At 42.2% G+C, this 25,447-nt stretch overlaps 3 protein-coding genes across 3 annotated transcripts; 1 reads left to right on the top strand and 2 right to left on the bottom strand.

The window, feature by feature from the left end:
* Positions 1-390: 390 nt before the first annotated feature.
* Positions 391-11,881, bottom strand: TXNDC12 (thioredoxin domain containing 12). The gene is made up of 7 exons (XM_008493939.2): positions 11,646-11,881; positions 9,437-9,497; positions 4,436-4,488; positions 3,694-3,767; positions 3,080-3,149; positions 2,907-2,990; positions 391-2,610 (listed from the first exon to the last, which is right to left on the bottom strand). The coding sequence occupies exons 1-7, from the start codon at positions 11,734-11,736 to the stop codon at positions 2,531-2,533; spliced, it is 513 nt and encodes a 170-aa protein (XP_008492161.1). The 5' UTR covers positions 11,737-11,881; the 3' UTR covers positions 391-2,530.
* On the bottom strand, positions 6,647-9,414 carry KTI12 (KTI12 chromatin associated homolog). The gene has a single exon (XM_030455552.1). It carries the CDS (start codon positions 8,263-8,265, stop codon positions 7,543-7,545), a length of 723 nt encoding a protein of 240 aa, XP_030311412.1. The 5' UTR covers positions 8,266-9,414; the 3' UTR covers positions 6,647-7,542.
* Positions 11,882-12,440: 559 nt separating the features above from the next.
* On the top strand, positions 12,441-24,477 carry BTF3L4 (basic transcription factor 3 like 4). Its single transcript, XM_030455553.1, has 6 exons — positions 12,441-12,582; positions 13,768-13,831; positions 14,770-14,883; positions 16,999-17,200; positions 18,907-18,966; positions 19,873-24,477. Exons 2-6 carry the CDS (start codon positions 13,778-13,780, stop codon positions 19,917-19,919), a joined length of 477 nt encoding a protein of 158 aa, XP_030311413.1. The 5' UTR covers positions 12,441-12,582; positions 13,768-13,777; the 3' UTR covers positions 19,920-24,477.
* The last annotated feature ends 970 nt before the right edge of the window (positions 24,478-25,447 follow it).

Here is a 25,447-nt window from a genome sequence, read left to right on the forward strand (position 1 = left end):
TGTAAAGGATGAAACACATTTCCTGCATCTCTCACTGAAATGAGATCTCTGTAGATGAAGGACTTTTAAAAATACTTTGAGGCCACGTTGCTTCTGACATAAGAACATTTTGCAAAGCAAGACTTTGGGAACAGTGACATCCATCTCCCAGGCAGTAATTTCACTGCAGAGATGAGACAAAAGCAGAGCTGCCTGGAAAACAGCAAAGGTGCACTCTGCTACTTTGCATCAGAAATTGTTTTGTTTTTTTGTTTTTTTTAAAAATTACTATTTGTTGAATCGTATCCCAGATGAACAAGCAGAGTCCTCCCCCTGGTGGCAAGTGAAATAAAAGGATCAATAATTTTTTATAGGCATGTCAATCTAAGGATACAAATGAAATAAGGAGCATCACACAGGACCTATTTTTTATTAGGTCAACTGATACAGCTGGGAAAAAAGACAATTTTACAAAACACAGATCCTTTTCAGGACTTACACAGAATTATTTACTTTGAAAACCAATACAACTTGAGAATAGTTTTCGAGTTCAATTTCATGGTTTATTTATTAGACAAGTTGCATGAGAAGCACAGGATAAAACCTGTAGAGTAACTTCTAGTGGTGGAGCTGGGCAATGGTAATGTGCAATAATCCCATTATTTCCACTGAGTCTTCTAGTGCCCAATTGAATTTTGGTGTCTAAAATCCCTTGGAAGCAGACTGTTGGGAAAGTAATATTCATTATGATACTGAAGAGTAAAAATGGACTCAGTGGACAAGTTTAGTTTATTGTACACAGCAATTTTCCCTAACCAATGTCCTCAGAGAGCTCTATAAAAATTATCTGTAGAAAATTATCTGTCTTTGTTATGGGAAGTCATAGCAAGTGCCTTTAGGACAGGATTTTTTTTCCTTTTAGACAGGATTTTTCCCTTTTGATGATTAGTTTGGTAAGGAGGGGGAGAGCCTTTTTTTTTTTTGCTTCAGTAAGGCTTTTGTCACTGCCTCCCATAGCATCCTCACAGACAAAGTGGTGAAGTACCAGCTAAATAAATGAGCAGTGAGGAGGACAGTAAAGACTGAAAACTGGGGGAACTGCTGGGCTGAAAGGGGCTCATCATTAGTGGAGTACCCCTGGGGTTGATACTTTTAACATCTTCATTAACAGCCTGGATGAATGGACAAAGTCCACTCTGAGCAAACTGCTAGAGGAAACAACACCAGAGAGAGCTGCTGATAACCAGATGGCTGTGCTGCCATTCAGAATGACCTGACCAGGCTGGAGAGATGGGAAGAGGGTTATCAGGAAGTTTAACATAGGGAAATGCAAAGTCCTTCACCTGAGGAGGAATAATCTATGCTTCAGTGCAGGCTGGAGGCTGACTGCCTGGAAAGCTGCTCTGAAGAGGAGGATGTAGGAGTCCAGATGGAGACCAAATTGACCCTGAGCCAGCAACATCCCTTCTGGCAAAGAAAGCCAACAGCATCCTGGGCTGCATTTGGAAAAGTGTTACCAGCAGGCTGAGAAAGCTGATCTTTTCCCCTCTGTTTTTTCCTTCCAGCTCCACTGAAACACATACACTAGGTATGCTCTTAACAGTATAGACAGTCCAAGAATGGCTGAATTGTAATTACATGGAAAAACAACTGTTGACTTTGTAATGGTAAAAAGTAGAAACCTTTTCCAGCTGTGACATTCAACATTAATAATCACTGCAACATAAACAAAACCAGACTTAGGAAAGCTACACCTTATACCACAAAACACTGTCTGCATATTTATGTTTAAAAAGGTTTAATTTTACACCCTGGTACAAAAATACAGTACAATGTGATGGCAAGGCTTTAGCCAAAAAACATTCAAAGAATAAAAGGGGAACCCCCATAAAGCTTTGACATAACCCACCCTCACTTAATGAGACAATCAAAAGGTGAGTGCACAAGGAAAAAATTAAATCTCTGCCCAAAGGCAAATAAAGATTAATCACACGCAGTTTTACATAAAAACCATGTTTGCAGAGCTAATAAATTCACATGCTTTTTGGACATTCATGAAATTCATATGACCTGGCTTAGTGGCAGAATTCATGGTTAAGGATGTCAACAAAACACTTTGCCCAGGAACATGCCCCATTCATAGGAATCCCCAGTAAAAATAATGGCATCACACAACACCAGTGAGAAAAGAGGGATCCAACCCTGGTAAAGCATTGAAATGTCAGCTACTTCTAGTTATTCCAACCACACTGTTTGTCCTCACCTCAGCATTTTGCCTCCTTCTTAAAACCAAGTATTAGTGGTTGCTCAAATGCACAGATCAATGTGTTTGCACATTCCCTGGATGCAAACAACCTTTACAGTGCAAACTGCCATGCAGAGGAGGAGATAACACTGTGATTGATGCATGAGTGTGAATTCCAAACAGGGTTTAACCTAACATTGTTGACAGGAGAATTAAGTCCCTCCAGTGCACCTACATTCTTAGTCTGTTTAATCATTTCTTTTTTAGAGTTCTGAAGTGATGGGAAAGGATCATTTGGTGTGCTCATTATAGTTCATCTCCCAGGTGTTTTTGTTTGAAAGCATCACCCGTTAGCTTCTCCTGGGCTTCCTTCATCCCCTGGACAACTAAAAGATTAGACAGAGAGACAGGAGTTATTTCTTAATCTCAAGATGAAAAAAAACAAGGTGTCTTGGTAATGTGTTTTAAAATAACACAGTTACAGAATGTAGTTCTATAAATTTATCTGTGAAAAAAACAAAGCCAAACAGTCCCATGCCCCTTTCCCAGCTGTTTGTGTTTGGATCACACAAATTGCATGATTTTCCATGCTACACCTGGAGACCAAGTTTAGGTCCTGTAGACACCAGAGTAGGTATGAAGGTGAATCATGATTCTGAACCTCAAACTACTTTGTACACACCTTGATCAGCATTGGTATAGAAATACTTGTAGCTGGGGTTTCCTTTCTCATTTATGATTTCTGGGTGGACTTTTCCACTGGGGTCTATGAAACAAGAAACCAAACAGGAAATTTAGGTGGCAACAATAAGAACACAGTCTTATGAATGGGTACAACTGCTGAGGATGCCTTACCCATGAAAAGGATTCTGGGAATGTAACCTCCATCAGGACTGAAGGCTTCATCCTTTGGCTCTTCATCATCCTATCAAAGCAAGACAAAACAGAAGGAATATATTAGCAAAGTGTTTTACAAAACACAGCACACTTGTTAAAGAAACAAGCTATTGTCTCCAGATTCCATTTACCCTGAGTAATTTACATCTTGAACAAACATTAGGTAACTGCAGTACCTTCCACTCACAAAAAGAAAGAGATTTTCATCTAAGCAAGTGTGATTTGTAAAAATAATCCTATTTTTTTCTCCTCTATCAATTTGCATTAAACACTCCACTTTGGTATGTTTGTTATGCCATGAGTGAATGAATATAAACTCCTTTCTTACAGCAACAGAATGACATAAGGTACAAACTGGTAAAGAGACAATAGCAATTTAATTTAACATAATTAATATAACCAGACTGAAGAAAATTATTTTTAAAACAATCAGCTGTGTCAGTCAGTCCTGGATACCTATTCAGGAGTGCACAACTTAGGATGTACACAAAACAGGATGCAACCAGCTAAGCAGGGTTCCAAATGTTTAGATACAAGCCAGTAACATGGATACAAATAAGAGGACAACCTACCTCAAGGTTGACCATAACAAAATTATGGGCAAGTTCAGAGATCTCCTTGGATTCAGCAAACTTTGGCTTTAAAGCTAATTAAAAGGGGAAAAAAAGAAAAAGAAGAGATGCATAAAGACAGTGGAAAAGATTTTGGGTTTTCAGGTCAGCATCAAAACCTCAACTGGTACTTTTCAAAAACTAGTGAGTAAATGGGATATATGTGTCAAACATATATGATATGTGTGTCAAAACATTTAAACCAGGCTCACAACTGCAGGTAACTGAAGCAACCCTTGCTGAGCAGCCATCTGATAAAGCCTGCCCAACATACACCTGCATATTTGAACCAATGGAACAGAAATAAAAATCTTAATGTAAACCACCAGTTCTTACTGAACCAGCTCATCCTCCGGGCTTAGCCATCATGTCCAGCTTGTTTGTTTGCAATAATGAAAGACAAAGCCTCACCCTGGAAGAATCATCAGCTGAAAGTAAGGCAATTTACACTTAATTCTTGAGGATCACTCATCCTGTTCCATTTTTTATTGCCAAGTGCAGGAGAGATTGCAGCCACTACACAAGTGCAGTATTACAGCTTTCAGTTTGCTGCCACTTAGGCATGGCTGGCTTTGGGCAGTGCTACCAGTTAAACTCATGCAATATTATACTGCTCTAAATGAAATACAAATAGTGTTAGCTACATTTTACAGACAAAAGTTCATTAAAAATATCAGCAAGTTCTAGTATTACATCCACTTACCTTTGCAAGCTCCACACCAGGACTTGTGGATGATAACCATAAGAGGCAATCCACTTAAAAAAAAAAAAAAAAAGAGAATTGTTGAAGCTTACAGCTGAGCCTCTAAATCAAATTCTACTACATGTATATTTTAACAGTCAAGACTTTTACAAAGGCTAAGTGTAACAGGAAATATATAAAGACAAAAGAGATTCTGCTGCGTTGAGGCTGCCTTGCAAAAAGCTTTCCAAGTCTTAAAACATGTATAATAACAATTTATTTTAACTGCTAGTGAAGAACTGCTTATGTGGAGGAGGAGACTTTCTCTTTGGAAAGTTTGCTCTTAGCAGTTTATATTTGCTCAGATACACAACTGGTCCTTTTTTTTTAATTTTATTTTACTGGAAGTATTTAGTGGCACCATCTGTTTTGAGAGATCTCAGGATGGATTTGGGTGGCTGCTGAAGGCACCCCAGTGGGTGGCAGTCATATATCCATTCCTCTCCCCATTATACTTTGTATGTTTCAGTCACACTGCCTGTGTCCAAGATGTCCCAAGGAGCAATAACCAAACACAGTAACCCAGCAAACCCTCTGGCTGCCAGGCTTGTTGGTATGAAATGAACCTGTGACAAATGTGAGAAGTGCCAGGACTGAGGAGGGGAAAGGCCTGTGTGAAACTGCAGCCTAAATAAGCTGCAATACAAAGGATCAATGTTACTGTTTCTCTTTTTTCCATAGAATTTACCTGACTCTTATTACACAGAGGTTAGGTTTCCATCACCCTGAGATATGTTTTATTTACCCCTGATCTTCAAAAAATCCCTTCAGCATTTTACCTTCTGGCAAAGTCAAGCTTACCAAGTTCAATTTCTCTAACTCCATTTCTCATCCAGGCTGCATTATGCAACAAAGAATTAGACAAAGAAGCCTTAAAAACATGACAAGTTTCACACATTTCCTGGTCTTAGGGATTCAATTAATCAGCCACTTCACTGCTCCTGACCATGCTGCATCAATTTTACCTTTCTAGCAAGCAAAGTGAGACAGCTCCAGGGGATTTTTGTAGCCATGTAATACAACACTTACCTCCACACTTCTGAGCATGAAGTCCTTACTTCCATTTTCCTACCAACAGCTGAACTGGTGAAAGCTGACTAAGGCAATAAACTAAGAAAGACTAAGAACAAGAATTGGGTATCTCATCCCTTTTCTATAACCAATAAATGCCTTAAGCTGTGGATGAGTATCCAAGGGAAGCTGGTAATAATGATAAAGCTTCCAGAACAAGTGAAGGAAAAGAAGGAATCAAGGAAAGCACCCAGAGAACATACTCTATGGATACTTCTCTCAGGGTATGCCAAGCAAAGAAAGGTTTAAGCTTTCTGTTATTGTAAACCCTGTTACCATTTTGGAGGTTTAATATTAAGAGAATTTCTCACAAACAGAGAAATTAGGAACACCTTTGGACATGATGGCAACTAAATTACTCACTAGCAGAACTGAAGTACAAGTTTTTCTTTAGCTGTAGATGGATATGAAAGGAAATCTCTACTGAGCAGCATCCAGTTATGGCCTTCAGAACCAGGAAAGGGTGGAGAGGAAGCAATTAACATTTGGAGTAGTTCAAACAGAAGTCTGCTGTTTATAATTAACCAATATGTCACCATCTTTACATAGGACTCTGTTTGCAGTAAGATGAAAGAATTTACATTTCCTTAGTAAAGCTTGTATTTCATCAGCCTCCTCTCCCTGATTGACAATAAAATTCTTATTTCCCCATTGTTTCCATGCAAGATTTTGCCTCTTTCTTGAGGAGAGGCTGATTTAAGTATGGAAAATACATATTCTTATAATCATCAAGGATCAGTGCTTCATGCCAGAAGAGTCTAATCATAGGGTAATCAGTAGTGCAACTTCCCTTTTTTTTTTTTTTAAGGTCAGAGATTTTCAATGCAGATTTTAAATGGAAAAGCTTGCAGTCTTGAAATACCAACTCTTAGCTAGTGCAAACTCACAGAAATTTTGAAGATACTGAATGCATTTTCTCAGCTTTATTTTCTTTACCTTGACTGAGAAATAAACTTATTTACATCAAAACATTTTTGTACTCATTTCTCAGTTCTGCAATGCCTAAGTCCACCTAGCAGCTGGTAACAGTCACTGTAATTGAAATAACCCTTCCTGCCCCACTTTACTTTCTGCTCTCTCAGAAGGATGCTACACATTCAATCAAAACCAAAAACCACAATTTATTAAAGTGAGTGTTGAAGCATCAACCAGAAGGTGAAAAATTTACAAGAGCTACATATGTGGTATAGCAAAGTCCAAAATTAGTTGGAAAGAAGCACAAAGCTAAGTGACCCCTCACAGTACGTGCAGACCTGTAAGGGTTTACCCAGAACAGACACTGCCATTTTAGCTCACTCTTCCTATGAAAGCATTCTCAAATAACTGGTGGGTTTTAAATGAGCACCTTGCAGAAAAAAAGACATAGCAAATCATTCCAATAATACAGTCCTGCAGTAAATAAAGACTTTACTCCATTTAAGGCACAAATTTTATTGTTAGACCTGAATCAGAGGCAAGATTGCTAAGCCAGCACCCTTCTGTTGTGTAGTCTGCAAAGAGCTCCCAGGTTCAGCAAGGTATTTTGAAACAGCTCCATCCTAAAAAATACAACCTGTTCCAGTTCTGGACCTGAAGTCTCTTCTGCAGTTTGACATTATCTGGAGATAGTATTGGAAAAAAAAATCTTCCTATTCAAGACATGCACAAGCCAATATTACAGTCATCTTTTTTGGGCTTTGATGTTCCGACACCATTTGATTACTGGGGTGTAGGTCTCCATAGGAAATCTGACTTGCTTGGGGATGCAGCAGTAGCTCTCCTGTTTGAAAGATGGAAGCGAGAATTCAGGGGTGGGAGAACAGCATCCCTACAGATCCTCTTGGAGATACAGCTTGCTCAGCTGCTGCAGGGACGAGGCATCCAGCTTCCCAGAGCTGCTGTTGCTGCATTTGATTAGCAGCAGGTAGGACCCAGTGCCTGGAAGCCACGTTCTTACTGTTCCCAGTACTTTGGGAAGGGACCACGGCCACCGCCGCGTGTGGCACAGGTGACAGGGCTCACTGGATGCTGCGGCTCAGGTACTGAATGAACATGCTGGCCAACTGGGGCAAGTTCTCATCACTGGGCTGCATCTTGGTGTAGCTAATGAACTGCCTCCGCAGCCGGCTCAGCTCGGCCATGCTGACGGCCCGGCTCAACACCAGCCCTTCGGCGACACCGGGCACGCGAACCACCTCTCCGGGCTGCGCCCCGCTCCTCTGTGCGGCCATGACGGCGGCCAGAACCTCCTGTGTGACCCGGTCGAGGTGATGGAGGAACCCGCTGGATTGGAGGGGCTGCGTGCGGGTAGCGCGGTGCGGGGGCGGCGGAACGCTCTCGAAGAGGGCGGCGCGGATGTCGGAGAGCGGCAGCGGCTCCTCCCCGTGCACCGTGAAGAGCGGATGGTCCCAGCGGTTCCGCGGGTCGGGAACCTCGAAGGGCGGCTCGTCGGGGCGGCCGGGGCCTCCGGCGCAGTGCAGGAGGCAGCGCGCCGTGCCCGCCTGCCTCGCCGCGCAGTACAGCTCGTAGCGGATACTCCGCACCTCGTTGCCCGCATCCACGATCACCACGTCCCGCCGGCTCAGCCGCCGTTCCACCTCGGCCCGCAACGCCGCTCGGCCGCCTTCAGCCTCGGTCACGACGTGCACTTGCCGTTCCGGCCCGCACAAAGCCTCCCGCAGCTCCGCCGCACGCCGGCTCTTCCCGCTACCCGCACGCCCGCACAGCACCACCAGCGGCATCCTCCGGACCGCCCCGCCGCCATGCCGACCCGGAAAGCCAAAGCGAATGGTTCCGTTCGGGTCACACACACCCCCAGCACCCGTCGTCCCCCGGGAAACCGCGGCCTGTACCGGAGCCGCCCCGGGGAGAGGCCTCCCGTGGAAACCCTCCGGCCGGGCACATCGCTGCTCCGCATCCCCGGCTCCTCCCCGGAGTGCGGGGGTTTCACGCAGGGCGCCCAGGAGAGAGGGGAGTCCGGCGGGGGCACCGGCCAAGGGGGGGATGGGGTCCTGATTAAAGGTGCGATTGTGCTATGGTTGTCCCCAAAAGCACTCAGTGACGTGATGAGCGCTGGATTCCCACCCTCGCCCACGGGGGACTCGAAACCAAGACATCTCCGACGCATCCCGATTTTTACAGAGTTGAAATCAAAGTCCTGCAACTCCTGAGACCCTGCCTGATCCATCTCACTTGGGGCATAACAGAATTCTGGATCATTTTTCATCTCCTGACCTAAGGCTAAGCTCAGATCAAAAATACGCTTTTTAGATTTTTTTTATCTTTTTGGTGGTGATTTCTCACAACCTTTCAATTCACAAGCTCAAATCAGCAAGCAGGTCTGTGTTTCCAAGAACAGAAGTCAAGAGTGTCCATTACAGCTGTCCCTTGCTCCAGGCCTTTTTTTTTTTTTTTTTTTGAGCAGAAATGCTCCTCCTTGCCTAAGCTCCACTGTCTCATTTTAAAGCTTCCTCTGCCTCACTGCAAAGTGATGCTACAACTATTCCTGCAAATACCAAAGATTTTTTTTTTTTTTTTGCACAGGTATTTAAAATAAATGCTAAGATATCCAATCATAAACCCTTGTAAGACTTCTGAACTGTACCATCTTGGTGAATTTGGTGTCTACACTAGAGTGAAGAACTCACCAGACGGATCAGTTTGAGAGGAAAATGCAAAGAAAGTGCAAACCTAGAAGGTGTAACACATTTCTGCCCATGTCAAGATTGCCAGCTCTATGTTTTACATTTAAGAATACAAAGAGAATCTACAATTTTCCACCTCACAGAATGAGAAAAGGAATAAATTCAGAGGAAAAAATTTAAAGCCATAATTTTTTACCTTTAGGATCAATAAAGAATCTTTGTCAATGCTTTTAAAGACACTTCTGGTCTTTAAAACTAAGTAACATACCTGGCTGCTGCCTCTTTCTTCCCATCTTCTAATGTTCTCCAATGAATGTGATCTCCAAAACCTGCCAGAGATAAGGGTTTATAAATGCTGCATAATTTAACATCAACTAACAGATGAAAACAGTCCAACTTTTAAGCATATTTTCAACCCATTTTATATTCTTTTTTTAAAAATCAAACTATAATCTCAGTCCCCAAAAGACTTCTGCAAATACGATTTATGTAGTCTTATGAGGAATCCCACTGAAATTAAGAAACACATACCACATTCATGAAAGTTCTTTATATAAATGCAAGCATCACCAAAATCTCCCCGAGATTAAACTTGAAGAGCCTTCTAATTATTCCCCATCCTTTTCCAATCTGTGAACATTTATCAGCTGACCGGTGACAAATCAAACACGTCAGCATTTGGCTTCCTAAATCCCACTGAACGTGAACTAACACAAGACTTTAAGATTCCTATCCCAGCCTATCATCATTAATTGCCCTGCAACTATTATGCTGAGTATTACTGCTGATGATAATTATCATAAAAGAGTAAGGAAGAATGCATTTACACAGATTTTTGAGTGTTACAGTGACTGAACGATGCAGGAAATATTTTATCCCATTCCCAGATTACAGGTGTTGTCAAGATAAGAGCAAGGGAGCATACATTTAACACTGCAAAGCAGGGACTGACAGTTTTTTTGACCTGGCAGCCAACACAGCTCTACTTCACATGGCTGAAAGCCACACAGAGAGATGATGTGAAGGAGATCTTGGGAACTATTCATAGGAGAACTCCCTTGGAAGACCTTCTAAGAGGTCTCATTGCTCCAGGAATGCAGAGATGTGCTGAATGACCAAACATCAGCCTCAGTTTGCCCCTTTCCAATGCTAAGGGTCTGCATCAGTCAGCAATCCCCAAGGCCCTGGGTGTTAAGGGGGGGGAAGATTTTGGGAGCTTCATGGGGGTCAGGAGCCACACACTGCCCAGTGCTTACACAGGGGGAAGTGGACATCGTGCCCAGTAGACAACTATGGGAGAGAAGTTGGAGGAAAAGAAATTCTGGCTCAGCAAAACCTTGTGGCATCCTGGTTCAGCATCCGGGAGGCTTGAACTGTTGGCACAGTATTTTTATGACCTTATCTCCTCTCCCAGTACGAACAACTGGGAACATATGTGATGCAACACATCAAATATTTGGTTGTGCTAGCAGTAAGGTGGGGATGCCTTGTCCATGTCCAACCACACACAGGTACCAGCTGCAGAGGCAGCTTCAGACACAAGGCTACATTGGTACCAGCTGAATGCAGCAGAGCAAAAAACAGTTGGGTTAGCAGAAGTCATGTTTACTCAGAATATCAGCACGTCAGCTACTTCATTCAAATGCCAACATGTTAAATCAGGGAAAACCTTTTGTTCTAGCTAGGAAAACACTTTTTGAAAACTTTTTTCTTTTTTAACTAAAGCCCACTTTGTGGGGAGCTTCAGTGTGTTTTCAGAAGCATTACACAACCCGTTACGGAGTGTTTCCTTTTGAATGAAAAGTCATCTGTAGAATTAACCATAAAACAAAAGGGGAAACAACTGGGGGTAACCAGTACAAAGCTTTGTTGTGATTGATCAAAACCCGCGTTTACTGCCAGCCCTGAAGAGATTTCTCTCTCAGACAGACTAAAGCCACCACCACGGGTGGTGAAGCTCAGGGCCATGGTGCTGCCTGACTGTACCGAGGTGTCAGACATGGCAATCACACCAGGAGGACTCGGAGAGCAGCCAAAGGGTGAGGAGCGCTCAGGAGGAATAAGAGAAGCCGAGGGCGAGCGGGAAGAACCACTCAGAACCGGCCAGGGCTCATTGGGCTCCTCAACACCAGGCGGGGAGAGGGACGCTGAGGGGCTGCATCCCCCCTCCCCTTCTCCTCAAGCCTCCCCCACACAAAAGCGGGAGCCCTCGAAATGGAGATTCCTGGGGGTTTAGCCGGAACAGAAACACGACGGGCAAAAAAAAAATCACCTCAAGATCCCCTCATCTTTAAAGTCACAAGGCAGCTGTCTCCCTCCTCCTAAGCGCGGCGGCAGTGCTAGGCCGGCCCGGCCACCCCCCCGTCCCCGCCTTCCCCTCGCCGCCGCGGGCTGTGAGAACCGGCCCGGCCCCGGCGCACCCATTCAAGGCAAAGGCAAAAGTTGGGAGAAAAGCCCAAAGAAAACGTGCGCCTGACCCTTTCCGAGCCCTTCCGCGGCGGAGGCTGCGGAGGCCGCCAGCACCAGGCACAGGCAGAAGATGGAGGCTGCCGCGGGCTGAGCCTTCATGGTGTCGGCGCGGGCAGAAGCAGCAGCACCCCGGCTTCAGCCTCTGCACCTCCGGGACGGGACGAGCTTGGATGATTTTTTTTTTTTTCCCCCCCGTCTTTTTTTCCCGTTTTTTTTAAAGCCCAGGAAGTGATGTGAGGCGGATGTGGGCGGTGCGCTGCCCTCACCTCTCGGTTCGGAGGTGTCGGGAGAGGGTAGAAGGGGACTGCTGGAGGGGCTTCTCTCCCCAGCCCCTGAAGGGTGTTCGGATGTTTCTCTCTCTGTCAGAGGACCTCGGCTCCGTGCAGGTAGCCGAGGCCTCTGGGGCAAGGGTACCTCATTCACACCGGGTCCCCAGAACCCTGGCTCCTTGACCAAAACCTAGAGTTACCCCGGCAGGGGCAAGGCAGTGAGGGATGGGTTCCAGCTTTATTCTCCCAAATAAACCGTCTTGTCTCTCTGCTCTCAAGAGTTGCCCAACCGGTTGGGAAAGTAAAACCGACCGCAAGCAATCCTGTAATGGACGAGGGTTCGCCAAGGGGCAAATCGCGCTGACAAGAGGCCGGTGACACATTCGGAGCCGCCGCGTCCCGCCTTTGTGTTACCGGGCGTCGCTCCCTGCCCTGGGGCGTGGGGTGCTGCCTGGCCCCGGAGACTACAACTCCCAGGGGGCACTGCGCGCACACCTCCCCCTCCACCCCGCCCCTGGAGCTATGCAAATGAGGCACCGCGGCTCCGCCAATCCGCTGGCGGGCTCACTCCGTCACGTGGCGCGAAGCTTCCTTTCTCTGTGCGCCTCTCTTTCCTTCCTTGGCCGCCATCTTGTTCTCACCGCGTGTTGGGCAGCGGAGCGTCCGCCGGCCTCAGGTGAGACCCTTCCCCCCTCCACCCGTACCCTTCCACCGGAGCGGCATCCTCTTCCTTCGCCGCCTCCTGGTTTGGGGCGTGCGAGGAACCGCCGCGGTTCGTAGCTGCTCCGTCCCCATCCGCTGCGCTGGGCCGTGGGCGCCGGCCGTACCCCGAGGAGAACACGGGGGAACGAGGCCGTGAGCCGGGACGCGGTGTGGTGGGCTCTGCTCTGGCACGGGTGACCTACGGATCTCGTCTGAGGCCGCGGCCCCCCGTCCCGGAGGGGTTCTCCTGCCTCCCGAGGGACGGGGCCTTCGTTCCGCTCCCCGTGTTCTGGGGGCAGCCAGCGAGCAGCCCTGTTCTGAGACCTTCACCCACCTTCCCCTTGAGCCCCTCTCCGTGAGGTGTTCCCCCCCCCAGCGGTGCTGGGGTCTCCGTGGGTCCCCGCTCACACGCGGGAGCCCCGTCCGCCCTTCCCTGTGGCTTTCCTGGCACAAAGCAAACACAGAGGGAGTTTCCCCCTTCATTCAGGGCATCAGTGGTGACTTCACGAGGCAGAGCAGTGAAATGCTTTCCTTATATTGGGAGGCTGAAGCTGTTTTTCCACCCCTTAGAGATTATAGGGTCTTCCAGTCCTTAAAGATCCCACCTAACTCTTGGAGAAGCCACTGAACTTCGTAGTCTTAGAACTGGATGAATAACTGCCCGAGGTTCATATAGGAAATTTGTCAAGTCGTGAACTTCACTGACTTCGGAGCTCTCTTTTTAGTTAAAACTAACAAGAGATTAATTCTTTCGAAACAGTGCTCAAAGTAGTGTATTGTTATCCTAGAAGCAGTCGTGCTGTACGTGCTGGTTTGGGTCTGTACTGAGTCAGTACTTGAGTCAGATGGTTCCAACAGTAAAGTGGCATACTTGAAAACTTATTGTTAGTAGCCTTGATGTAAATTCAGATGTTGTGTTGTTTTGCCTCATCGTTGTCCAAATGGTTTGGCTGAACAGACCACTTTGTATTATTTAGGTGGTGTGGCTTTAAAGGATTTTATTAATGTGCATTTGTTTGATGCGCTGTTTTTGCAATTTTTCTCTTAACTTTAAAAATCCATTGCAACTTTAAACAAACTTTTTAAAATACTTTGTGAATTATTTTTTTTAAGTAGTCTAATAGTTAACTTGCATTTGTGTCTCATTCTTAGTTTTTAGGCACTCCACTATGAATCAAGAAAAACTAGCCAAGCTTCAAGCACAGGTCCGAATAGGAGGCAAGGTAAGAAAAACATCAGACATGTATTTTTTCCTGTAATTCACAGCTTGGAGGAGAAACATGCCTAAAATTTACTTTTCAAAACCTAGGCTTTAGTTCCTGTGAGGGAAGAAAAAAATGTGTGAGGCCTGAAAAAAACTGGGTTTGTGTGATTTGGATCATAGTACCACTGCCTGACGTGCAGTCTTATTCCAAGTGCTTACTTATCACAAGTGCTGGATGAGTAGTTACCACAGTGTGTAAGCTTTCTTTTTACTTCACTGACTTGTTGTGACCTGCTAAAGCTCAAGCTAAGCTTACCTGTTGGTTGTTCCAGTTCTGCTGTTCTCTTCTCCCTGTTGGGGAGTTTCTTCCTTTGTGCCAGCTCCAGGGCTTATCTGACTCTGCACTGAGCTGTTGATTTTCTCTGAGCCAGCAGGTAGCTAACAAAAAAAAAGCATGTAGTTTATTCAGTGTGGGTGTTCATCTCCTAACTGTGGGCGGGGTTGTACAGAAGTTTGCAGAGTAGGAATTCCAAAATTGCTGTCTGTGGAACAGTTTAAAAATGTTAATTACATGGTTATGAAAGTGTGAACTTTTAAAACCACTGCATTTGTGCTTTCTCTTGGAAAACATGAGGTTCTTGCTTAGTAGCAAATAGTATTTTATAATCTAGTGTATGAGAAAGGAAAAATACTGCTCCTGTTCTGTCTTTTGCATCTAACTTTGGTTGAATGCAGTTATTTTAGAGGTCTTGTTCACAATTCTGTGAACAGAAACTTGAAGTTGAGACTGACTTTTAAAGCTGTAGGTGAAGGGAGGGTAAGGTGAAAAGCATTTTTCATAGCACAGCTTTCAGAAAGCTTACAGATAAGTTGCTCAGACCGTGATACAGCTTTCAAAAACTGAAATGCTGTGAGATTTTGAGAATAGCTGACTGTTGTGCCTTGATTCTTTTCCAGGGAACAGCTCGCAGAAAGAAGAAGGTGGTGCACAGAACAGCTACAGCTGATGACAAAAAACTTCAGAGTTCCCTCAAAAAACTGGCAGTAAATAACATTGCTGGCATTGAAGAGGTATAGTTAGAAAAATGTGTTTCCTGTTTGAAATTAAATTCACTGTGGTGTCATGGGTTTTTTTGTTGATATCTTTTCCCCTCAAAAACTTACAGGTCTGGTTACTGATAGGTAAAATTATTTGATTGATTGCTGTCTCACTTCTGTTAATGCAGACACACATACCTAGAGGAAGAAGGACAAAGAGATTGTAGAAGCCAGTGAGCTGTTTGTTAAGGATGTTTTTTGCATACACTGCAAAAACAAAGCTTGTCTTTATTCTTGGCTTCATGAACTTGATTACCTAAATTAAAGACAAGAGCAGTAAATGCACATGTACTCTGCAGGCATGTCTAAAGCAAAAGTTGTGTGGTGCAGAATATAAAGAAAAGCATAAAAATACCTGGAGTAAGAACTTGCCAGTCTGTATTATCGAAATTAGGTCCTGTTACTGCAGAAAAACTCCCAGGATTGTTTGTGGAGGTAACAAAAGGCAACACTGTTCAGCTCTGAACATTTCTTGCAACACATTGAAGACTTTGCAAAACCAACTTCTGTGTTAATGTAAGTAGGAATACAAAGGTTTCAGATATTCCTTGAATTACATCTATTTTGTCTCTAAAATACGAACTGAGATACTATAGAGTGATGCTTACATGTGAGAGGAGGAGTAGGAGATGTTCGTTCATCATGAAGTTAATACTACTGTAGTGCTTGCTTAAAGCAGTGATTGTATTTGATGTGTGATTAATTGAGCAGGATTGGGAGTTGCCTTCAGAGGTCACTAAGTGTATACCCCTTTTTCACAAGTACACAGAGGTTCAGTGTAGAAGTGTGGTTTGCCTGTAAGTTTTCATACCTCTGTTAAAGAAACAGCTCAGTTTGTTTTTAAGCTTGATAGGTATATGATGAGCTTTAAGCTTGATAGGTACATGCTGAGATATATAGACCCAAAGCAAGACAGAGCTGTTTTGGTCTGGGTTCCCTGCCTGCCCTCCACACCCCCCAGGTCTTTATACAGACACAGTGTGAAGATTGACAACTTATATGTTTGTGTAGTTTAGATTTCTTCCTTAGTTCTCAAATTTTTGTTTTCTCCCTATAACTTCTCCTAAAAAAATACTTGTGTTCTGTGACCTAAGTTTATCACTGCTGTTTGGTTGAATGGTTGGGGTTTTTTTCTCCAGAAAAAAAAATTATTTTCCACTTAGCCATAGTTTAGCCATGCCCAGAAGGAAAACTTGTTTGGTTTTCCATTCTGCCTCCCTTTACTACAAAAATCAAAAGGCCATAGAAACATGCCAGTATAAACTTTGGCAGAAGAAGCAGAGCAGGCTACTTTACTGGCTGTAAAATCAGGGTGATTCAGAAGACCAGGGAAGAGAAAGAGCAGGATGACTGAAAGATGTATCAGAAAGAGTCACCATGGAATTACTGGGAAGGCACCAGAAGCCTGTTCTGTTGTGATTGGTACACAGACCTCTATTTCTGCATGTGTCCCTGCCTTAGGTTGCTTCAGAAACTAGGCCAGATTGTGAGTTTTGTGCTTTTGCCAATTCTGCTGCAGAAACAATAATGTTTTCCTGATAGGTGACACAGATAGCTGGGAATGGTGATGTCTTAAACTGTTGTGGCAGAGCTTTTCTGTTGGAGTTTTTAGTTTGTAAAGAGTTACCACAGAGCTGAAGGGCATTGCCTTTTGGTGTGTTGTTTTTTTCCCCTCTAGATACTACTGATATTTACTGGTCCATGCCTTACAGTCTAGTAACTTGTGTTATGTTTTTTGCCTTTGTTAAAAATGCACAGGAATTTTATGATAATATAAAACCTTGCATATTTATTACTTAATATTTAGTTGAGGATGTTTTATGAAAGAATCACAGTTCTTAAAATCTGCCTTCCCATATAGTATGTGTAAACCTGTATTTTTTCATTAACTAATTTTATTTCCAGTTTAGCTGGTGATGATTCCAGGTGCTTTTATCATGTGGTTATATTCTCTAGGAGTACTACTTTTGAAATTTTTCATGTTTAATTTAAGTCTAGTTTTGTTTTTTTTTTTAAGTCTAGTTTTTTTATCCTGCTTGCTCAACAAGATGCTGGTGCATTTTGGTGAAAGTTACTGTCTTTGAACAGGTGAACATGATTAAAGATGATGGAACAGTTATTCACTTCAACAACCCCAAGGTTCAAGCTTCCCTCTCTGCTAACACTTTTGCAATTACTGGTCACGCAGAGGCCAAACCGATCACAGAAATGCTCCCAGGCATCTTAAGCCAGCTTGGTGCTGACAGCTTAACAAGTCTCAGGAAGTTAGCTGAACAATTCCCAAGACAAGGTAAGTCTTTTCTGGAATCTTGCATTGTTAAGGAGCATGATGAGGTACTAAAAGTTCAAGAATTACTTAAAAGCACATACACTGTTGATCAGTTTTTATGTATTTTCCACTGTTGTGGAAATAGGGGGAACAATGACTTTTTTCCCTTTTTGATTCAATATTCTATCTGAAAAAATGTGGAAAAAAAAACACCCCAAACTGATTGAAAAAGGCCTGATTGAAAAAAACCAAAAAACCCAAAAACTGGTAAATTGGTCTGCCAATGAATGTACATGGAATCACTTGATTTACAGCTGTGTATGACAAATATTTAAGGGAGCAAGTTTACATTTTGACTTAGAAAAACTCAACAGTTTTTGTTCTCTCTTTTTTGGGGGAGAGAGGGAATTGATTATGTTTTCTTGGTCTATACAGAATATGTACCTATTGTGGATAGGATGAAGAAACATGATGCTTGATGTTCTACCCTATAATTCCCTTTGTAATTAAACCAAGACTTAAAAAAGTTAAAATCAAAGATTTTACAAAAAAATTCAAATGTTTTAATGTGATTCTCTATACTTACCTTGAAATGATGGGGGAATGGTGCTTGTTTGTATGTATGTGGTATAATTATTGCTGTAATTTTACAGTGAGGAAATTGAGCCTTGGAAAAATCCCCTTAAAAAAATACCCTCCTTAGGGAAGCACTGTGGCACATTTTGTAGTGGGCTGTTACTGTGCCCAAGCAAGTTTGTCATTTAAGAATAGATGGAAAGTTATTCTTACAGTGGTGTTAAGAAATCAGAGCATCAGGGTGCTTTTAAGCATTCAAGTTACCTGTCTGACTTTGATATGAATTTGTAAAAGCTTCCTTAGACTGCAGAACAGGTACACTCTTCATCCTGAGCAGCTGTATCAGAGTTCATGTTTCATGTTGTGTGTTGCCAAAACCCTTTGTAGCATCGAGCCCCAGTGGAGTTGGACATTCAAAAACTTTTGGGTTTCATGTTGATACCATTTAGACTGTTGTCCATGAAAAGGACTAACTGGACAGACTGCAATTGTGTTGATTTGGAACTGGAAAATAAATTACCTGTTCCAATGTATATTTTTTTACTAATATGTTAAAAGCCTTTCAAAATTTAGGAAGATGGATAGTTATAAGCATATTAATTTGATACAGCTTTGATACTAACTTTGGTGTGCTTTCTTTAGACAGTACAGGAAGTCAGACAAAAGAGAAGAAATGCTTTCTCTTTATTTTTTTTTAAGTACTTTCATTTCTCTAGATTACTTGTTGTATGCTTCAACTTCCAGAAGGCTAGTTTTGATGCAGGACCCTTTCCTACAGCTGCAGCTTCTTGGTGACTTGAATCATGTGCTAAGTTGGTCCCTGATGGATACCACATTTGTGTTGCATTGAAACACACGACTTCAGTTAGATGAGTTTGTCAAATGGAGTTTTTTCTGTATCATTTGATCTCTTGCTAGCTCTGCATTAATACTCTTAGCCATTTGAAACTGTTTGTGTTCATAACTTTGATACAAGAGTATTCACAATTGGACCTTTTGGTTGTGCTGATTACTTTTGATACATTTGTGTATTTGTCACTGTTGGGGGTTGGGTAATCTTTTTTTCACCTGTATATTCCAATTTTTCTTTTGTTGTTTGCTTTACCTTAATTCTGTATAATGAGCAGTCTGCACCTAATTTCTTTTTATAGTGTTGGACAGTAAAGCACCAAAATCTGAAGATATTGATGAAGAAGATGATGATGTCCCAGGTAAGCACATGCATGCTTATATGTCCATTAAATGTGTAAATATTTCAGTTCACACTCATAAATATTTCCCTCTTGATTTGATTATACTTCTCACTTGACTAAGGAAGGCTTCATGTATAGGGCAGCTTTAAAACATGGATTACTCTGGATTCCAGCTTTTGCAGAAAAGGTTTGCCTTGTGCAAGTTATTTAGTTCTTAAGCAAAAATAGGTTAAAATCCTTTCAGGGAGGCTGAACAGGTGATCTAAATACCCAAATAGGGCTTTAGGGCTGTAAAATTACACGACTGAGGTAGTCATCAGGTTGTTTTTAATCAGAGTCTGGAATGAGTTTTTTTATTTCTGTAGTAGAAGAAACAAAACTTATGTCAGTGTCTGAAAGTTTCTTGGTAATGAATATTACCAGTTTTTAATTTGTCAGTAACTGTCTTACCAGTAACCACATTCTTCTGTATCCATCAGTGTGGTGTATTAGCTAACCTGGTAGACTCAGAGCTTTGGTTACTCGTGCACTGGCACTGGTTTATTTCTTTGTGACCTCACATAACAATCCAGTTCTCTCCAAAATTTTCTGTTTCATGGAGTACAGCAGGTAATGGGTCTCTTAGCTTTTAAGGCATTCTTAAAAGAATGCTGATGATTCAAGACACAACTGGAGATAGAGCATTTCTGAAAAATTAATCTTAATCACTTCATGTTAGAACATCCACTCTGAGTGTTCCTGCATTTCTAGTTCTTTGTATATGTTCAAACCCTGTTTTCTAAAGCTCTTTGAAATCTGCCCATAATAAATAGTGTGCATGACTCTAGTTTAAAGAACTGCTTAATCTTTCCTATGCATTATCATTGAACTTCTGAAGGTGATACTACTGGGAATTACTGTATTAAATATCTTCATCTCTTTCAGATCTCGTAGAAAACTTTGATGAAGCATCAAAGAATGAAGCTAACTAAATCATTAATAGTTCTGGAAGCTGGCATGGACTAGATTTAAGAAATCAGCTATGTGGTTCCAAAGTTTTAAAGAAACGGAGAACATCATCTGTTAATAGTTCAGTAATATAAATATTTTGTATTTTTATGATGCTGTTTGTTCAGCATTTTCTGTCAGTTGATTTTGCATTTTGCACTTACTCCCAGGATCTACTCTTTTGGTCAAAAAGAAATGTCAGTACAGTTTGAGGGGTGTGTGCATGTGCGTGTGTGTATGTGTGTGGGTGTACATATAGTGGAGAACAAATTGGAGAACACTTATTTAACCTTTTCCCTTTTTTTCCTTTGGAAGTAGAAATAAAATGAATCTTCAGCATTGTTACTTCTTAATTATCACCAAATAGTTCACAGAAGGTAGTTAAGATTAAAATTTTGTCCACATTTTGCCACCCAGGGGAGTTACACCATTAAAATTTGGGTTTAATCTGCTGTTAAGGATTGTACTTGGAGATGTGTTTCTGATCTGTGCTGAAATGTACACATTTCTTACCAACCTTACCTTGATCCCAGATGAGCTGGTACACCAGCTTGTTTGGTACAGTAACTTTTTTTAGAAAAAGACTGTCTCAGAAAAGTGTGCTTTTTTTTTTTTAATCTTTTTCTTGTTTTTCTTGTCTCTTTATCCTTCTGAGACAAGCTGATGTTTGACTCCTTCCATGTAGGTGTAGCAGTATGTTCTCCTCTTGATTATGTAGAATATTACCCATGTCAGAAGGAAAGCAAACACCTTGGTTCTCTACAATCAGGTCCTTTCTTAAACCTGGAGGTCTAGTTGGTAACAGTCCAGTGCACCAGTTTTGCACAGTAACAGATTTTTGCTTGAATAACTTCAAGCTGTTCTCTTGGCATGACTGCATTTACTAGCAGCTGATGATCCACTGTCATTCTTATGGCACTAGGAATTAAATGCACTGTGTGAGCAATGTTTAAGGTGGGAGGGAAGAGTTGACATTTTGCCTTGCCTCCTGGTGAGCAGTTTGTGCAGTGACTTAGCTCTAAAGGGATTTTTTTTTTTTTTTTTGCCTGTAACTTACCTTTGCCTATAACCTACCTCTAGGTTTGGTGTAATCTATGTAGTAGCTTCTTTAAAAAAAACACAAATGCTCCTCAGGCATAAGGAGGACATTGGAAGTACTGTTGGTACAGTGCAGTATTTATGACCTTTCTTTAAAATGCTTAATGTGAACCCGTTTTCTCAGAGGCTCTTTTAAGGTTCTTGATGTAATGTGCATTACGGTATAGATAGACATCATTGTAACCTGTGTCAAGGGCAGCTGTGGCTTAAGAAAGCCTTGGTTTTTTTTCCTCTACATCTGTCACTTAATTATGGCTTAATTGGAACATATCAGCTTCTTCTGTAGGTTAGTATGCTAGAGAACTGTAAAAAATACAAAGTAATAGTTCTGGTGACATCATCAGAACCACAGAAGCAGAGCTGTAGTGGTTCGTCATCTGAACTCAATTTATTTTATAGGCTTTGTTCAGTTTTTCCTGTTGTGTTTTATATACTACATGGATCTTGCTACAAAATAAAATAACAGTGCAAAAGAGGAAATGCTCCCTCTTCATGTATTGTCTCCTCCTCCCACCAGCACTACCTGAGGGAAGGCCAGGTGGATGCAGCAGCTGTTTCAAACAGCACCTACGTTCTTGCTGGCAGTGGCTGAGGAAGATACACACAGAATTAGGGAGAATCCTGTTAGAGCTTTAGGATCCCACACTCCTTTTTGGATACCCACTCTCCTATTTCCTCTGCAGCACTGAAAGAAACTGGTTTGTTGTATGGCTGATCTTCAATTGGCTGTGGATGCACTTGTTGTGTTTGATAAGGAAGAGATGTCTGTGTGTGCACAGGCACACCAAATTGCCTTTTGCTGCCTCCTCAAGCTCAATGAAGGATACTAGGAAACAGATATTTGCAGTGTTCTTCCATTTGCTTAAGGGGGATAAGTGAAGAACACTTAAAAGTAGCAAGTGTACTGAGTTTATGTATGGGCCATTCCTTCCGACTAAATACTAATCAGATACTCATTGGTTGTGCTCATTGGTTTCTGATGTAGGAAGTATGTCAAGAGTAATTTTGTGAGATTAAGCATTAGAAACAATGATTCTGTAAGTTTATATAGTTCAGCTTTCTGATTCCTACAAAATACTCATTTAATTTTTGCTCTTGGTCATGACCATTTACATGTTAAACCCTCACTTTTTTCCTATGTTTGACAACCATTAAACTAACTAAATATGCTAGCTTATGGAGTTATATTCAATTTTTTTCACTGTATCTGAAAACAGTCAACCACTTAACAATTTGCTGCTGGAAATACTAGAGCTTATCAATCATTAAACTGATTTTAATTAAAAGTAACCCATCAAGACTGTTGTGGGAAAAGCTATTTTTCTTATTTATTTGTGGTATAACTCTTTAACAATGTTTGAACATGCTGATGGAAATGCAGTTACCAAGAGCAGTTTGGGGGAGCACAAGAAAAACTCCTCAAGAAGGTGAACATAAAAATAATCTTTGTTTGGCTTGAAGCATGATAACCACTGTACTTCTGCATCCCTTGAGCTTGCTAATTAAACACCATTGACAAAGTTACTTGTAAAGATACTGACATATTCAAGATCTTGCCAGTGATAGGACAGAATGGAGGTTGAAACATCTCTTGACTTATATGTGAGAGAATCAAAGTTCAGTCAGTGAAAACTGAAAGAATAATAAACTTTGTAAATGGGTAAGGTGGCAAACATAAAAGTCTTTCTGCTCTAACAAGTTTGATAGTTTATTGATGGGAAGCCTGGGGCTGGCTGGCTTCTCTCAGGCAGGAGGACAGGTCTGTAAAAACCTGCAGTTTGGGTGCATTTGTGGAAATGCACAGGTTGTGCAATCTGGAAAAAAAGTAATGTTTGTGATGGGTGGCAGAGACACAGTCAGTGATGCTGGAGTGCTGGTAAGGGATTTCTTGTGCAGCACTCCAAGTTTGGAGCTAGGAGTTTTGGTAGGAGTGGAGTTTTTGGTAGCGTGGAAGGAGCTGATATGCAATACAGATCTTGGAAAAAGTTGGGGTTTTTTAACTTTGTGGGTATAGGGGAAGTGTGCATAAGAATAGGGAGAAATTTAGAACTGCTACTGAAGCTCTACTGAAATACGTTGATAATTCATTAGTATTTGTCAACTTTCTGTGGGAACTAGGAATTGTTATGTACTCCCTTCTGCCAGCATCTTCACAAATAATGTTTTGGATTTGGTGTGTAACAAAAGGAATATGGGAGGCTTACATATGATTTAATTACTGAGATGTGTATTGATTGACCAGTGTATTGCAGTTAACAGGAAGGAACTGTGGAAGTTATAAGAGCACAATAAATCTGTGCTGTATTTAAGAGAGAAGTTTGTGTCTCTCCTGAGGAATGTCCCAGGGATTCCCCCAGGGTCCCCTGGCATCAGGCTGTGCTGCTTCAGGCAGCTGAGATATACGGAGAGGCTGCCCTGTAGCTGAAGGTGGGTGAATGCTTTCTTCCTCTGGCTCTTAAAATTACTCTCCTATTATTATTTGAAGACAATGCTGGCTGTTCAACAAAGTGAATAGTTTTTTGGGGTTTTTTTTTGAGATCAAGAGGACACTAATTTACTAATCTGTGTTTTGTACTTGAGCAAATGAAGTGATGCAGAGCAGAAGCACATCACAGTAGCCACTGACAGCAGAAGTACAGGGAAAGATTATTCACATTCAACTGTTGGCTTTCTCATCAAGTAATTGTTTTTTTTTTTTTTAATCTCCTCTCCTTCAAAGACCAGTTTGCAGACACTGAAGAACTTCATGGATTTATTCAGAAACATGGGGGCTGCATTGTCAATCAAGGATTCAGGTAGCCAAGCAGAGCAAGGGAAGAGAATAGTTTTAAAGTTGGTCATCGTGGTATGTTTGGGTGGAAGCTTGGGTTGATATCTAGAGCAAGGTTATTGGAAACTGAGCTCTCATTTTGGTCTCTGGTACTTTGTATTTGGCAAGAAAAACCAAACCTTTACTTCTTCCAGGGCCTTGGTTTGCCTTTATTTCAGGAGTACTGCTTTACCTCCTGTGTGTGTTATGTAAATTAATGAATGCAAAACCTGGGTGCTTCTTGAGAAGGACCTGCATCTGTGCAAAAGGTCTGAAAAGCTGCTTAATTTCCATGTGATAAACACACACCATTTGGTGGGCTGTCAGTACTGTTAAAGAGCAGCCCCACAGCTTGCTCAGATACTGGTTTTTCCTGGCATCCTGGTATCTGTTTGATTCTCAAATATTGGGCAGTATTTCCCTGAACTTTGAATGCAGATAGATTTTGTAATTCCTGAATTAGTTGCCTCCTTGAAGTAAAAGGCAACATTATCTGCTCATTTTATTTACTGAAGCTATGTGGTATTTTTTGTAAGGTATCAGTGCTAAGGCAAACATAGAAACAGACAAACCTGCATTCCAAGGCTGTTCGTTTAGGTGCACAGTATCCCAGCTCAATAAAAGTAGTTTTATGACCTGTTGCCCTTTCTTGCAACATCCTTGCAGCAGCTTTAGTAACTGCTTGTGTCAGAAAGTAACATTAGAAAGTATTTAATGTATTTTTAGATTCTGGCTAATGAAACTTAGCTGACAAAGAAGAGTCAGAGCCGCATGACCAGCTTTCAGCAGACAATGGGAAATGTGGTGCAAACTACAATTTGAGGCAATGTGTGAAGCTGGAAGTTTCCAGGTGATGGGAATTACTGCCATACATAGGTAAGTGAAGACTTAAAAAATCTCAACAGATTGTCAGTGGGACACCAGACCCTTGCACACAAACACTGAAGTTCCCTGAAGGGCATTCACTGATTTCAGGCTTCCCTGCCACCAAGGTTTGCTTTCCCAAGGTTTGCTTTTCCCTTTCCTTTGCTTTCCCAAGCACCAGTAGTAGTCACTGATATCTGGGGTCAACCAGATCAGTGTCCTCATCTTGTTTGTAAATATCTTTTTTTGAAGTTAGTTTTCCAATAGTTTTCAGCTCACCTTAATGTTGAGGCAGACTCTGCAGTTGCACACATGCTAAAAGCTTGATGGTCACCTTTAAAAGGAAGGTGATGGCACAAAGGACTTGGTAGAGGTGGCCATCCCCCAAACTAGGCTTGCAGACTCACCCAAAAGCTGCTGGCTTTGCTTCCCAGGCTTGTCTTGACAAGGAAGTGTGGGGGAATTTGTGGTTCTGCTGTTAGGGTCGTACTGAGTTTGGGAAGAAGGGAAAGATTTTGCCATTTTGCCTTGGGCAACCAATCTGGTGGGAATGCTGTCACCTGCAGTTTGTTTTTAAATTTTTAATTGTGTAATTAGAGGCTCACTGTGCCTTGTGGGGCACTGGCATGGTGTGCACTGTGGGCTGATCTGCTGGAGCATGTGTCCTCCCCAGTGTGCAGCCACACAGCAGCCAGCCCACTGCTTTGCAGCTACACAGCTCTCCCCTGTGAGCCCAGTTTG

This window comes from Calypte anna, chromosome 8, assembly GCF_003957555.1.
Source record: "Calypte anna isolate BGI_N300 chromosome 8, bCalAnn1_v1.p, whole genome shotgun sequence".
In the NCBI taxonomy this organism is placed as follows: Eukaryota; Metazoa; Chordata; class Aves; order Apodiformes; family Trochilidae; genus Calypte; species Calypte anna.

Coding starts and splice junctions, on each gene's coding strand:
- KTI12 (XM_030455552.1), bottom strand. CDS start 8,265: ATGCCGCTGGTGGTGCTGTGCGGGCGTGCGGGTAGCGGGAAGAGCCGG.
- TXNDC12 (XM_008493939.2), bottom strand. CDS start 11,736: ATGAAGGCTCAGCCCGCGGCAGCCTCCATCTTCTGCCTGTGCCTGGTG. Junction 3,768..4,435: donor CTGGTGTGGAGCTTGCAAAG/GTAAGTGGATGT, acceptor CCTTTTAATTAG/CTTTAAAGCCAAAGTTTGCT. Junction 3,150..3,693: donor TTGTTATGGTCAACCTTGAG/GTAGGTTGTCCT, acceptor TTGCTTTGATAG/GATGATGAAGAGCCAAAGGA.
- BTF3L4 (XM_030455553.1), top strand. CDS start 13,778: ATGAATCAAGAAAAACTAGCCAAGCTTCAAGCACAGGTCCGAATAGGA. Junction 13,832..14,769: donor AGGTCCGAATAGGAGGCAAG/GTAAGAAAAACA, acceptor ATTCTTTTCCAG/GGAACAGCTCGCAGAAAGAA. Junction 17,201..18,906: donor TGAACAATTCCCAAGACAAG/GTAAGTCTTTTC, acceptor TTCTTTTTATAG/TGTTGGACAGTAAAGCACCA.